We start from the raw sequence: 16,780 nt of genomic DNA on the forward strand, positions 1-16,780 counted from the left end.
GATGCCTCTGAGTCGACCATCACAAGCATCACAAGGGAATCATTTATGCTTCGGCTCTTCTCCCATATGAATATAATATATCCTTTATCAAGTACACCCAATCCCCCTGCTACCACTACCTCCTTTTCTTCCAACAGCTTGAATAAACAGACGGGTAATTGCCTCTCCATTCATATTCCCAGTTCTAGTGTTGCAGTGAGAGGCTGGAGGAGGATGCAAATTTTGTAATGAGATGAGCCTTTTGAAATAAATTATAAGAAGGCCCTCATGGGAACACAGGCAAAGCTGAGGACAGCTATATGATCATGGCCTTCACAGCGAACTTTGGCAAAACTCATTACATTCGAGCACCTCCCTCGCGTGCAACTGTTGGGAGTGTGGAGGTTCCACAGCAGAGTTGAATGTCATTAGACGCAACATGCAGTTCAGGGATAATTCTACCCCCCCCCTCTCAATCGACAATGAATATTTAAAAAAAAAATCTATCTATCTATCTATATCTATCTATCTATCTATCTACCTACCTACCTACCGGTATCTATCTACCGGTATCTATCTACTGGTATCTATCTATCTACCGGTATCTATCTATCTATCTTTCTATGTATCTATAACTATCTATCTAAATGTGTCAATATAAGAGCATGTAAACCAACTAAAACTACAGCAGTTGTGTTATTATTATTGTTATTATTGTAGTAACATAGGCTACTCTACCGTAAACTTGTATTCAATGAAAAAGTTATGGATTTCAGCTTTAAACAATTGATTTCATACAGCTAATTAATTAGCGTCTCTCTTCATTCAACATACCAGTTGAGAAGACCACGTTCTTGGAGACCAGCTTGTAGTCCACAATGGAGAACTGTGGGAGCTCGATGCGGGTCACCCCCGTCACCGCGTTGTCCCCTCCTTTCCAGTAGAACTCAATGTCATCCGTCGTGTAGCCGTCTGTGGGTGAGGGTGATGCACACATCCCAGTCAAAGACATGACTCACGTTTAGAGGGTAAGCACTTGCCCTGTCACTTTGTTAGCTAGAAGATAATATGACTAATGTGTTGTCATTCACACCAACGCTGGAGTGACATTTCATGTCCTAATGTGTCACATGTGATTAAGTCCCATGAATCACAAAGGCTGGGTACATGTGACATGTAAATCGTCACTGTCATGCAGAAACCTTGTATCTCCACATTATTTTCATGTTTTATCATAAATGAATGGTCGTGTGGAAGTAGCAAAAATAGCGGATCTACAAGCCCACAATATGTTGTGATGTGACACGCACTGCTGGACAATGTTTTGCTTGGCTATTTACGTTTTTTTTATTGTAACATTTTGTGAAAGTGAGAGTTGAATATGCTTAAGTCAAATATTTAACCAATGAAAAGTACTAACAAGAGCTTGTGACTAAATAACTTCATTGGAACTTTCCATTTCCTGAAAAGTAACAGTGTTGGACATACAAGGTTTCCACCCGACAGCGACAAATTGACGGTGTGTCTGACCTTGTTGGCAGACAAGCTGACAAACACCACTTTCGAGGATTCCATGACCATCGACAGCTTTATGAGGGCAAGTGTGTCGAGAACAAGGATGGCCAAAGAAGTTATTAAAAATTACAAAACCTAGACCAGTGACTCCGTCCTTGTGTGTTGGTGCTTACTGTCTAGCTAAAATCACTCTTCATTGGCACAATAGCTGTAATGTCTGCATTGTCCTCTGTACAAAACAGCCACAGTTTAGACTGTAGATTATCACCCAGGCATTTGTCGTTGCCCTAAGGCATTTGTCATTGCTATGATGACCTGTACTTTCATCGTCACAGAGGGTGACGATGAATGGCCAGGTGATATTTTGTTCATCACAAACGTATTTAGTCACACATACAGTACAATGAGAATATAGCATTTGAGCAATGCAGTAAACTGTGGCGGCGATGTTTGACGTGCTGAATTCCTTCTGCAGTGAGGTCACTCAAGGTGACAGTTCAGCAGACGGTGGCACTTTGGCTGGCACTGACTGGTCAACTACTGCCGTATCACCCCAAGGGCTGATAACATTAATCAGCCTCAATGTCCAATATCCTTTTATCACTCCCTTCACCCAGGGCAACGTATATCATCATTTTTATTTATTTAATTTTAGTTTGAGTCATAAACTGGGCTTTTAACTTACAGCTCTCGATTTCCAAAGTGCAGTTCTGCTCATCCAGTGGGTATCTCCTCAGATCCATCATGCAGGCTGCTGTGGTTGTGATTCTGAATTATAGACAAACCCAAGAGAGAAGTACACATCATCTGGAGGAAATTATTGCTTTACGATTTGATTTACATCACACCGCGGGAACAACCCCCTGTAAAATGAAAAGGGAATATATCAGCACAGAAATGTGCATCTTTTAACCTACACAACATTGAGAAAGACAGAAATAAATGTAAAAAAATAAGTTTTTTTGTGTCGATTTGTTGATTGTTGATTTGTAGGTTAATCGAAGCATATATATATATATATATATATATATATATATATATATATATATATATATATATATATATATACACACACACACACACACACACACACACACACACACACACACATATATATATGCTTCGATTAACCTACATGAACAAGATTAAGTCCATTATTGGTTCTAAATTCCGATTTCAATATATTTTCGGTTAAAGGTAGGGTAAGTGATATATTTTTTGTTAAAATAAGTGTTATATTGATTTATATTCTGATAGTACTCAAAGGTATAGAGTGTTTGTTCATTAACAGGGGTCTCTCCTCATCCCTCCAGCTCTTAATTAAACAGAAAATGCATTTTCAGGTGGGGATGCGAATTTTATCCAATCAGGAAAGAGAACTCACACAGGGCACAGGATAAACAAGTTGGAAGTGATGAAACAAAGAAATGAGCAGACAAAATTGGAATGGAAACACTATAAAATTGAAGCTGATAAATTGGTACTTTCTCTTCATTGGCTGACGATTGGCCACCTACTTGGAAATGTATTTTCTTGTGGAGAGACGCAGAGACCCCTGCTACTGAACAAACACTCTATATAGTAGGGCATTCACAGAATAGTCGAATATTCGAATATTCGAATACCAAACCGACTATTCGACTATCAAACCACTATTCGACTATTCGGAAAAAAAAAAAAAAAAAAAAAAACATTTTTATTTATTTTTTTAAGATTTTTTTTTTTTAGTGGCTTTTCTAGAGCAGACACGCAGCTGTGAGCTCTGGTGTGACGTCAACTCGCATTCCTTGAGTCGAGTCATCAATGCCATTGAAAAAAAAAAAAAAAAAAAAAAAACTTTTTTTTAATTTTTTATTTTTTTCAATGGCATTGATCAAATCGAATAATCGACTATTCGAATACTTTTGGGTCGAATAATTCGAATACCATAAATCACTATTCGTTAATGTCCTACTATATAGCAGTGATTACTATCATAATTTAGAGCTTTAACCTTTTTAACCCAAAAATATTGCTTACCCTACCTTTAATTGCCCAGCCCTAACACCCATATTGAATGTCCAACACATCCACCTGCCCCTTCACTTCAGGCTTACCTAGAGTAGGCGTCACTGTGATTAGGGCTGCATTAACAGCCTATAGTAAAACAATGATCTCACATCAATAGTGTCCTTAGCATAATTAAAGCTATCCTTGTTTTTATAAGGCCTACACTAATCTCTCCAACGCATTGTAATGTTTCTATGGTTAATGTATTTTTTATCACTGGGCTTCTATGTTCTATTGTTGAAAAATAAATAAATAATATAAAATAAACTAAGCTAACTCTTGGTTTACAGTACTATAGTCTGAGAGTGAGAAATGCTATCTAGGAGATGAAAGCGAAGTGATTCTGTTATAGCTTAACAGTTCTCAAGACTGCTTGATCATCATCTTAGAGCACAGCCATCCACAGATTATAGTGAACTAACATAATTACTAAATGCACATAATTGTATTAACACATTACTATTACTTCATTGTATTCTCTACTACGCATTGTACTTTTAAATGCACATTTTGGCAATGCAGTGGCATTTAAGATTGAAAAGCAGATTGTCTGCAAATTAAACTTAATTGGGTTTGAGGGCTTGTTGTACTGAGAAGCCAAGCGGTAGTTTCTACACACACATGGCTGAGCCGCAGTACAGTACATTTAAAATCATGAGAATTACATCCTTAATGCCTCTAGAAAAGAAGCAAATAAAACACTATCTTTTTGCAATCGATTGATAAAATCTGCCTCTCTATCTCTGTCGTTTCTTCTATACGTTATTGCACTGCGGTACTTGTGATTAATATGATATACACACAATATAATTTGATTCAAGTGTTGCTGTTCTTTCAGAGGTACTGCGGCAGCAGAAATATCATTCCTGCATCATAAGGATTGTTTCTGACCCTGACTGACTATTCATTTTGAAAGGAGCATGGGCGGTCCACTGCACTCATGTTTTTGTTTTAAGGCAGACAGTGGTAAAAGTAACTGGCAGACAACATTGGGGAGACAAACGCTCAACCCTAGACCAGGGAACATGCATGTTCCGAACGTGAACAAATGAAAGGACCATACCGGCTTCAATGCGTGTCATCTTCCATTCACAGCTTTGGCCATATTGTATATAAATATAGACCACTGTACTTTCAATGGCTTCCTTTTTAGATTTTTGGGGGCTTTTTCTGCCTTTATTGATAGTATACAGTATATTGCAGCCTTGCAGCCTAGGTGCCCAGACCTCTGGGCCAGCGGTCCGGGTCTGTTCACCAGGGACCATTTTCAACTTTTCAAATAAATCTGTGCTTTGAATTGCATTAAAATGCAGCTATAATGTAACTTGCCCAAAAAATACTTGTACATGGATTACATACCGTAATGCAAATAACATAATCCAAATGATTATTTTTGTAAAATCGTCTTCAGTAATGTCAAGTATGAGTCATAATCAATGGGCTAAACATGTCAGACCACCGGTATGGGCCTTTAACCACATGATGTCTAGTGTCACTATTCATGACACTAGTCATAATAGGCGAACATTCAGCGAAAATAGGCGAATGTTTGGCTAAAATAGCCAATCTACAAGCTCACAATGCGATGTGTTGTATATAGGGTATTTTCAATAAAGAGATTTGGTGAAAGGGAAAAAAGAGGGGCCAAGTATAGAGCGTGCCAACGCGTAGTCACCACGGGGGGGCGAGGCATTGGGCGTGGCATTGGGAAATGTTAAGTCCATAGATATTAGAAACCTAGATACCTCATTGGCCTCTGCAGTTCATTGGAGCGACATGCTTGGTATGGTAGCCACCATATTTCCGGGGGGAACGGGCACTGGCCAATCACAGCGTGTTGACTACTGGCCAACCACAGCGCGTCTTTTCCAGGACTTGTCAGAATCTAGTTGTGCCGCCCCCACCTGCGTCTGATTGGCCTACTGAACGCCCCCTTCTGTGACGCAGACGGAAATTTCCAGCTGCCCCCCAGAAGCATAGAGGAAGCGGAAGTGCGTCCGAGATGCCGACGCTTCAGAGCCAGAGGAGGCGTCTACCTTTATATGTCTATGGTTAAGTCAACCTGGTTTTTACCCCTCAAAGATGTCGGCAGCTACCAAAAGACACTTGTTGACGCCCCCTTCAGGATTTTTGGCACGCTCTATAGACCCCTGGAGGACCCCCAGGCAATGAAGTATATAGGGTTTCAGTGGTTAACAACTATGCCAGTGGTTCTCAAAGTGGGGTCCAGGGAACCTCAGGGTTCCTTGAGGGGGTTGTATGGATCCTTACAGGTCTATAACTCTGAGAGTGTGCAAATGAAACCAAATAGACCCGTAAGAGTTATGGGGTGCTTGAAATTAAAACTTTTGAGAACCACTGAACCAAAGCCATCACCTGGTTCATGGGTGACTAATACACATTTTGCATCAAAGTGGAAGAACTGTTCCATTTCCTGTACAGTGAGGTTACTCATAGCCATACAAGGGACAGGTTTTGTCTCAGAAAATGCCCAGAGGGGAAATCACAACAATCAAAATATGGTGGTTTCAACAGGAGAGCATCTGTGGGAGTCTATCTGCAGCGGTTGAACTCACCTTAGTCCGTAGAGAACGGTACCGTCCGGGTGGAGTCGAATCATGCGGTTCTTAACTGTAACACCATGCACAAAGGACTTCTTGTCATTGAGGAAGTAGGTGTCAGGGACCCAGAGCTGGTCTGCCACCCTGTTGTCTAGCGTCAGGTTGAGAGGGATCCCAGCGTAGGCTAACCTCTTATCTCTCCAGTACTGCTGGAAGTACATAGTCAGCGTGTAATCCTATGGACCAAAGGAGAACACAGGTCATTTAGTGCACATCACAGACGCAGACACATCACATTGATGCTATTACATGGCAGATACTGTACAGTATAAATAATGCAGTATTGTGTCCCAGATCTGTGGGACTCTGGGGTAATGTTAGCGTACGCCGTCATAACTGTGAGTTCAGGGTTCACTTACTCACAGTGAGTTAAGGCTACCACCTAGGTCATTGCTACGTGTCTGCAGCCCCAGAGCTCAGGATGGATTTTCTGTAGTCAAGGTGATATTTATAGAATTGTCAAACAACTCTGATTCTCAACAACCGGCCCCGGGCGGCCATTTTTCAAGAGCTGTCTAGAGAAGAAACCCTCCTCAGCCCTTCTGCTCAGAATTGTGGCACTAGCCCTCAGATTATAGATTTCCATTTCTGCAGCCACAGCATCGATACCATGGCTCAGCTCTGAAGGCTGACCACTATACTCTCGCCATGCCCAAACACTGCTGCCAACTGGATCTGCCTGATTAACCCAACAACAACCCAAAACTGGAGCACACAGCACAGTGGCATGATACTTATACCAGGATACCCAATCAAAATAATTTAACAACATGAACCCTAGCGTTCCAGGCATTATTATTCAGGGAAATCATAATCGATGAACAGACAAAAATGGAAAACATTTGGCAAAAATGTTGGCAAAAATGTGGCAAAAAAAATCGGAGGGGGAGTCAAGTACAGAACCCTGGTGGACCTTGATCAACGTGTGTGTGTGTTTGTTTGTGTTTGTATGTGTCTGTGTGTGAGTTTGAGAGAGGTATAGAGATAATAATATTACTGTTTGTGTGACGCGTGTGCATGCCTGTGCTTTATTGTTTTGCAATTAGGTTTGGATTTGGATATATCAGGAAAATAACCCAAAATTGGACAGATGAACGGACAGACAGAGAGACAAAGCAGATACAGTAGCTTTGACGTAGTACAGTTACACACCATGCATGCTGTGAAATAAGCCTGTCAATAATTCAGAGGACAATCTGATTTCCAACAGGCTCCACAGGTGGAGCCATCAAACAGAAAAGCTTTTTCCTGGGGCTTTAATGGAGCTCTTTACTAGCCCACTTGGCTTTGTTCTGCTGACTAATGCTCTCTTAAATAAATAACCAGGACTCAGGAAATAAACACAAAGTTGGCGATGCTGAGAATGCCTGCATTTGAATCCACTGGCACAGTAGCACACTCATGACAAGTGTTTAAGTGCCTCACTTTTCCTTTGAATACAACTCCCAGATCTCTATTTGTCCTCTCAACACCGGTTTAACTACATCTTTCAACCTGGCACGCCACATTTTCATAAATAGGCTAAATAGCAGATCTATAAGCTCACAACGCGTTGCAGGGTGACGCGGTGTGACACCATCGTAAGATCAAGTATAAAATAGAGCTTAAAGTGGTTAATAGGCCATAATTGGGGGCTGTGGGTCTCAAGCCAGCTCTCCACCGCACCGATTTTGGGCCGACTTGGCGTCGGGAAGCGTTCGATATCGTCGTCCAGTCGGTTAGGGGTCCGTCGGGTGGTCCGTCGGGAGCAGGTGTGTAAGATTCCAATAGTATAAACATTTTAATTGGCTTTAATATACTCTATATATAAATATCTATATATTTTTTTCAAATGAGATTTGGCCTTATAGATCGAAATGTGCTCAGTTTTGGCTATTTTCTGGGTGTTAATTTCAATTTATTTTTTATTTATGTATTTATTTTTGATTATTCGAATAACCGTTTTAAAAAATGTTGTGTACACGTCAGCAGTGGTGGAAAAAGTACTCAAATGTTTTACTTAAAGTAATACTAGGTAACTTTTTCAACAAAACTAAAGTTAAATTGTATATCTTTTGAGTGGCAAAAGTTTCACAACACCCACTCCATGAATTTCACCCCCGAAAGCCTTTTATTTATATATTTTCTATTGAACGGTGGCTCTGTGAGCCTTTCCCACGAAAATTACGTCATCTGGCCGGAAAACGGAGGCGGAAATGCACCGGTTTCCTGTTTGGCCAGGAACTACCGCACCGGTTTCCTGTTTGGCCAGGAACTATCGCGCTAATAACAAAAAGGAAACTCACGCTGATTTTAAGAGATTGTATGATTTGAAGGTCGAAAAACAACAGAAAAAGAAAACACAGCTCACGGTAACTAAAGCTCCACTGGCTAAGAGAAACGATCCACAGATCGTATAAAACAATTAAAAGAACGCTTTTTGAAACGCTTCCGTCTTCCGGTGAAAACAAATGGAATTCTGGGTAACAGAGGAATAAACAAACGGCCTGCAGTGACGGTAATGACCAGCAGAGGCTGCTAAAAATCGTTATTTGTGGACCTGCACTGTATAACTTTAAGTAAAAGTATCAATGCAATAGATGTACTCTGAGTCTGTTACAAGTAAAAGTCCGGAATTCAACATTTACTTGAGTAAAAGTACTAAAGTATTGGTATCAAAATGTAAAGTACTAAAATGTTTGAAAATAGCAGATCTACAAGCTCAGAACGCGTCGCATCGCAACACGTTGTGAGCTTGTAGATCTGCTATTTTCAAATAGCCTATAGGTATAATATAGGGCTAAAGTGGTTAATGTATGTTTTATTAAGATTTATATCTGCAAAGTAACTAGTAACTAAAGATTTCAAATAATTGTTGTGGAGTAAAAGTATAGACAATTGGAAATACTCCAGTAAAGTAAAAGTACCTCAAAATTGTACTTAAGTACAGTACTTGAGTAAATGTACTAGTTACTTTACAACACTGCACGTCAGTGAAGAAAAAACGCTGGGAACATCTATTTACAAGCGACTTTGCAGGGAAACAAGCCCAAAGTCGCTTATAATAAGCAGACCTGGCAACGCTGGCAGGCTATCAATGGGCACGTCGGCTGACAGACTAAACACCAACTTTTGCCAACCGAACACCAGTCTGTTGCAGTCTGAAATAGTCTGAAATAGTCTGTTTGGTGGAGAGTCACCTTCAGGATATCTCATGGTAGCTCTGGACCCACTGGCCTGATTTTGAAGAAACTTCCTTGAAGGGTTAGCAGGGCTTGAAATTTACTTTTTATTTGAATCATCAGCCAATCTGGCAATTGGATGATAGTTACTAGCCACTGAGAACATATTTTTGTTTTTATTGAAAGAAAAATCACAAAATATAGTATTATACAGTAGTTACAGTAAGTGTGCCTGCCATGTAATGGCAAAACACTTATTGTATTCCGCCATACTTAATAATAATATTTATTGATATATATATTGATATTTATTGATTGACTCCTGCCGCACGGTTTACACTACCCCGGAAAACTATCCATCAAAACGTGCGGCTTGGCCGGGAATAGTGTGCTCGAAAGTTTCTAGCCGTTACGCCTTACCATTCTGACGTAATTCGCAAAAAAATACGAATTTTGGCCGAATGAGGTGGCCTAAGTGCACACGGTTGACACGGCCCCGGCAATGTATACATCAAAACGTGCGGGGACAAGCTGGCTATTACTTTTCTTGACGTTACGTGTTACCACGGCGACGTAATACGCAAAACTACGTAACCACGCCCCCTTTTAGTCCCCCATTGAAACCCATGTAAAAAAAAAGTGCCCAAAACGCACCGAAACTTGGGAGTCTGCGAACGAATACATCGGGCTCCGTTTTTGGCTCAGACCACCGGAAGTAGGTGAAACAAGCACTTCAAACCATTATGAGTAATTGTTTTGAATTATTATTATTATTTTTTAGATGCTCCTTTTTTGCTTACATTTTTTGGGTACTTTCTTTTTTTGTTTTAGGGTTCGGTGAATTCTTCTTAATTTTTTCATAATTCTTTTCCTGCTTCTTTTTTTTAACCTGCCAAAATGTACCACCCAAAAGTGGTCAATTAGTTTCAGGCCATTTGGAGTCGATTGGTGGTACTTTGTAGTGACAATATTTTGGGTCCAGACTTAGCGAGCTGCAGGCACACTTAAAATTTCTAAGAAATTTTGTTTCTAGTTTATAATAGTATAACCCAACCACATGTGTAGACCAACAATATTGGTCAAAAGCAAGCCCACTGTATCACCAGCCTCATTTGTTTGTGTTAGACAACCATAGCGGTCATAGTTTGTCAACTTGTTCAGTCAAATTTACAACATTGGTTGTATTACATGTCACAACACTGCATTCATGGGAAAGATAAGATTAGTGCTATAGGAGAATTATGACTCCATCCATTCTGCTTATTTGGAAGTTGAGTCATCACATGCCAAGTTGGCTAGTAACTTGACAGTGTTACCCACCAGTTAATTTTGACCTGCATTTGGCAGGTGTTAATTTCAAGCCCTCATTAAATCACATACAGAAGTTTGTGTTGTCGGAGACTGGCCCCCAGGGGCCAATGCGTCATGCATGGGGACAGCAAGTTGGCTATAGGGCAGGCTGATTTGACTGGTCAAAGTCAAACAACACATATCGCCTCAGATAATCTCATAGCCTCTACCTCCACTCAATCATTGAAGACCAGATTTATGTACACGTAAGGTTCAGGGCAAATTGTGCTGGCAATCTGCATGAACAGAACGTCTGATTTACTAGGCTAGCAGCTAATTACACTATCTGTGAATGGGACCGCCTCCTTGTTCCATATTTGTATGTGAAACAGCGGTTACGTGCAGCCAAATGCTTAGTCCATGGGTTCCCAAACTTTTCAGCCCGCGACCCCAAAATAATGCGGCCATTGACTCGCGACCCCACCTGGAAGTAATTTAAGGACATAAAATTGCACGTTCGGTGCGCAATTGTAATGCATTTTAGTATGACTTTTGACTGTAGGCCTACTACTTGTAGCTACTGTTAATAATCTTGTTAATATAGAATTCAATCAATCACATTTACAGTACCTAATGAGATGGGTAAAATGTACTATTTGTAATCATTTTTAGATTGTACCTATTTCATTCATTCTGCTGATTTTTTTTTTCTTTCTTATGACCCAAAATAATTTTGCAACCCCACCGTCAGTGTCACCAGTTCAACCATGCCACAGTAATGTTCCTGAGCAAGACATTTAATCCCTAACAGCTCCCCCCTGAGTGATCTTCATGACCGAGCAGTCATCAGCTGGCTGAAGTTGAAACTGAATTTCCTCTGCAGGATTAATAAAGGTGTACCTTTTAAAAGGTAAAATGTAAATTGAATGCGTGCAACACAGAGCCCTCAACCAGCTCATTAATTCAAGTTAAAGCTAAATTCAATACTGATTAATTAATTGATTAATTACACAAACATTGTGCATTGCAACTGAGAGAAATTGAATTTGGGTGACTATTGTTCATAAAATAACGGCTTTAGGAGTCATAAAATGAGCTATTGAACAGATAGCAAGACAATGACTTGTATTACAGATGACTGAACATTGTGTTTTCTGTTTCTGTAATGTGTTCATACAGTGAAAAAAAGGTTCAGGGCATTGAATGTCAAAACAAGTGATGTGATATTCCTTCTGCAGTGCCGATTACAAATTAAAATGATTCAGATGACAGGTAGTGTAGGCTTGAGTTGCAAGGGGTTTGACTATTTGCTGGTGTTGTGCCAGGGAGGTTCAAGGTCATCTTTGACTTCTTGCGTTACTCCTTAATCTAGATACTATACTATAGAATCTTTGGGCTAGGCCTAGATTATCTCCTCCCATTATTTGTGTGATCCACCCTTAAATGCATATGCATACCTACTCCCATTATTTGTGCAATCTTCCCTTAAATGCATAATAAAATCTCCTTCCAGTACTTGTGTAATATAAATGGGAGAGGCACATATTGCGATTTAATTATAAGCAAGGTGTGCTTCAGAATGACAAGCACACTGTATTTCCAGGCCAGTGCACCCATTTGATGTATGTTTCCTTAGTGCAGAATGCATATGAAATGAGGCACAAGAGGGGTCTTTCTTTGTGGAGTTTGCATGTTTTCCCTGTATTTCCTCTGGGTACTTCGATTTCCTTCCAAACCAAAAGACACGCATGCTAGGTGCACACTTCAGCCATTGCCCTTAACCAAGGTACTGGCATTACAACTGAGTTGGTCCCTGGGGATGCACTCACTGTGGCTGCTCATTGCACCCAAGTAGTTAGGAATGGGTAAAATGCAGAGGACACATTTCCCCAAGGGGATAATAAAGTGTAACTTAAAGCTGCAATCCATACATTTACTGTATACTATATGTCATTTATACAGAAGAAAAACTGAGAAATATCTATCCTCTGTAGGACCACTACATGTTGACAAGAGGTATTGCAACTAAATCGAAACATTATTTAGCCTCTGCTCAAACAAGTTGTCTCCTATAGCAGTGGTTCTCAAACTTTTTCAAGGACCTCTCAATTAATATGTATTTGACCGCAAACCATCATCTGAAAATATTTGCTCAAGATTTTCTTTTTTACATTATTAGCACATCTACAAGCTCACAACACAGCACATTGCGTTGTGAGCTTGTAGATCAGCTATTTTCAAACAGCCGATGTATGTAGCGCTAGGGAAGACTTAAACTTCCGACATTCGGCTTACAAGACCGACGCTCTAATCTCTGAGCAGGGTTTAAAGTTTGCAGAAATGTGCAGACGACACAGTAGTAGTGGGACGGATATATCCCACAATGATGAGTCGTTGTACCGGCAGGAGGTGACAGATCTAGTGGACTGGTGTGCAGTTAACGCAGGAAAGATCAAGGAAGGAATGGTATAAAAAAACGCGTACGTATGAAATATATTGTACATTATACATAGTTTAGTTTAGGGACTGCCTCTACGTGTGGCAATACTGACCCTTTGCTAGGTACAGAAAGCACCTGTATTATGTCCAGTTTCCTAACAGATCAAAGTCTTTTAGATCCGACTGAAATTCTAAAAATAATTCTAAGAAATGTTGTGAAGGTGAAAGTTGGTTCTGCAGGGATTGGAGGCTGAGCATCAGATAATGAGAAGAGATGTGTCTGGTGAAAGGCTCTGGCTCTGTGACAACTTTTGCCAGCGTTCTTTTTCACCTTCTCTCTGGCACAAAACTCCCTGTGTTCCCCCGCCAAGACGTGATGCATTATGCTTCTCATTGGGTCACATGCCATGAGCAGTAAGGCTGGGGGTTGGCTGTAGCGGTTCTACCAGTTTGCCCTCACATTACAGAGATAGAACCCACCTGGGCATGAGACATGTGATTTTGCATATATGGATCTACAGCGTTGATAGTTAACCAGTTCCTTAACACATTCACTGCCAGGGGTTTTCTAAAACAGGCTGTAGCTTCTGCCAGCCTTTTTAAGCATTCTGACTAATCTTTCAAGAACCACAGAATATTTATCTCCAGTATGATCGATGCCCTGATGGTTGCTAATCACGGAGGGTTTCACTATGCTTCCGTGAAAAAAAATGTCACGAGACCTCCCGTTCGCTTGTTATACACCATTGAAAATAGCATGTTTCGCCAAAAATACATAGTAAAACACAGGAGCCAAGATACATAATATTTCCGAAATACTTTAGCCAGGAAGTGAATGGAGCAGTAAATCTTTGGATCACGTTATCTCCTGGTTCTGTGTGAAATGACGGAGATCTCCGTCAATGGTGGGGAATGTGTTTAACATAAGTCTAAATATCAGATTAATTACTTAATAAATTGTCACACGATAGACACCACAAAAACATAACAAAATAGTGTTATACCAAAATTATCTCTCATCCTTCATCAACCATGAAGCTATGAAATCATCACATTCCACATATCGAAATACAAAGGAAAATCTCAGGTAGAGATGAATGATGTCAAATGTAGTTGATGTCATACAGGGGTATGCCGTTTCATTCAAACTGAACCCCACATGGAGGGAGAACAGCTGACAATCTTTTTTCTATTTTCAGAAAAGCATCAGGACCTACAATGAGCTTGTCCTTGGGCGCAGAATACTGATCCTGAAACCCTGTATGAAGTTCAATTCTCTCTACCCAAATGAAGGCTTTGGACTGAGCAATGACAAGAAAAGTTTATAATTGTGACAGGCCTAGGCATACCATAACATAACCAGCTGTTGACAGGTATAAATAAATGTGTCCCCGGCATATGGACATCACATTACCCTCGTAGATGTCTGAAAACACCAATGCATTCAAAGTACATCCAGATGGCAATGTGATAACCGGTGTTAGTCAGCAATGGTGACAAAGTACTCAACCCCAGTACTTGAGTAGGCCTACACTCATAATGTACTTTTTCCCTTCCTAGAAATGAAGTGGCATCAAAACTACAATAATTGTCTACCCAAAAATACAAATACTCAAGTACAGAACTAAAGTAATGTACTTCGTTACTGTCCACCACTGTTAGTCACAATCAACCTCACAATCAACCACTGGTCCAATCATAGAATATTCAGCATAGATACATACCATCACTTTAGGTGATGCTGCTTTTTAGTGGGATGTTTTTTTTTTAGCAAGAACTGAACGTGAAAAATAGTTTTTATTCTCTCAGATATGTAGACAGACAGTTTTCAGCACTGGTGACTAAATGAGTCCCAGTTGTGCCATCTTCAGCTCATGCTCTCATATGTAGACATGCTTACTGTGTGCCAGTCAAACATCGTTTATGTCAGCTTAACAGTAACACCAGCGAGTCTGCTGGGAGTACAGGAATAGCAGTCAAAGACACTTGTCTCCATGTGAGCAGTGGGGGGGCTTGCCAGCACTACTTAAGGTTCCTAAGTGCTCCCAACAGGGCTCACAATACGTGTTGTATCACATTCACTGATTCTTGCATTCTTGACAGCCATGATCCTCTGCCAGGCTTGGAAAGAAAAGGTGCTATACTTGAAACCGATGTGATGTTTTTGGAGTATTCTCATGAAAACGGAACGGATATTGTGGGCGGTGGGGATCTAGGTAGGACCTATTTTTGTTGATGAAATTCAAGATGCAGCCAGAACAGGGTTTCAGATGGAATGAACTGAGGATCAGTTTATGGTTTCATGATTTACTGTAAGAATTACATAGATAGGCCAGTTTTCGGTGCATGACAATGGCATACAACTAATTATAAATGTTTTTCTATAGAACTGAAGAACATAAACTTTTTAATGATCCGATTCGTGGATAAAGGAAGTTGCAGCTCTGGGTTTCTCTTGTGTAGAATGAGCTCTATGAATATCATCAGTCCTAACCTAGTGAGCATCCCCCAGCTTGTTGCTGTACAAAATGACTACAACCAAGGTAATAAGGGACATGTGTCTGATCAAAAGATCGACATAAATCATTTTGTTTTGGTTTATCGGCTGGTAAAATAATAAAGAATTAAGTGAGGGTACGTGGCATTAAGATGTATGCAAGTGCCAATATGAAGGTTTATGATTTACAGCAATCAATTATGCTGCGATCTGGTCAATTATTTCGAATGCTTTGCAGTGGACCTTCTGTTTAAAGAAGAAAAAATAGTTACATTTATTCTTGAAAATATTATAGTACTTGAAAGTATCTGAGTATTCAAAAACCCATTCCATCTAGAATGACTTAGTAGTAAAGATAAGAAGCAAGGAAATATGGGGTAAGAATCATTTAAAAAGTATTAACTCTGGATAGGAACTGGCAGCATTGGCACCACCTGTAGCCATCACAGAATCGGATGGTTCAATTCCTGGCTCCTCCTGGCTTCATGGCGAAGTGTCCTTGACCTAGACTGAACCGCTAACTGCTCCAGATGAGCAGGTTGGTGGATTGCATGGTGTGTGAATGTGTGAACGTAACACACATTGTAAAGTGCTTTGCGTAGAGGTGCGATAGAAATGCAAACCATTTGAAGAACTTAGGTCAAATCACGTGATCAGATTGTCAGATGGCATATACCGTAGTTATATGCTCAAAGGCATGAACATAAAGAAGCTTGCATCTTATTTCGAACTACAGCAAATGGTGTGCAACAATGGCAAACTTCCAAACCTTTCTAATCACCATACTGTAAATACACCCACACTCTTTCTTTAGCATAATTGTACATAGCAGGTAAGGAATCTCAATGCTTCATTTCAAGACACACCAGAAGCCTACAACAAGGATCAGTACAAAATAGCAGCTAAACATATCAATAATACAAAACATGAATTTCCTATTAAATAAGACTAACAGTACACCTACATGACCATAGACCCATATGTCCAAACCCCCGGTATTATGCTTTTAACACCTGCTAAATAGTCAAATGCAGCACTCCAACATAAATAACCTCAACTCAAGGAGCTTATATATATACAGTAAGACAATAAGGCATTTTCACATTTTACCCAACCTTACAATGCCTCAACTTATGGAAAACAATGGTCGCTGCCTTCCAAAGAACAGTTAAATCAATGGTTATTCAACCTCGCCTCTTTTCCTTGGAAACTCTCAGGTGAATCCCCAC

At 40.1% G+C, this 16,780-nt stretch overlaps 2 protein-coding genes across 2 annotated transcripts in view; one reads left to right on the forward strand and one right to left on the reverse strand.

Annotated features, from left to right (window-relative positions):
• The window catches only part of tprg1 (tumor protein p63 regulated 1), a 701,399-nt gene that overhangs the window by 461,527 nt on the left and 223,092 nt on the right, over positions 1-16,780 (forward strand). The gene's annotated exons all lie outside the window — the stretch shown is intronic.
• Positions 1-16,780, reverse strand: part of LOC308087416 (gamma-aminobutyric acid receptor subunit beta-3-like) — a gene marked incomplete at both ends in the record, with an annotated part of 103,764 nt that overhangs the window by 14,463 nt on the left and 72,521 nt on the right. The window contains 3 exons of the mRNA XM_080431234.1: positions 814-951; positions 2,180-2,262; positions 6,120-6,340. Coding sequence (XP_080287360.1) covers positions 814-951; positions 2,180-2,262; positions 6,120-6,340 — 442 coding nt within the window. The remainder of the gene's footprint in view (positions 1-813; positions 952-2,179; positions 2,263-6,119; positions 6,341-16,780) is intronic.

Source organism: Gymnoscopelus braueri, assembly GCF_963280865.1.
Source record: "Gymnoscopelus braueri genome assembly, chromosome: 6".
NCBI classification, from domain to species: Eukaryota; Metazoa; Chordata; class Actinopteri; order Myctophiformes; family Myctophidae; genus Gymnoscopelus; species Gymnoscopelus braueri.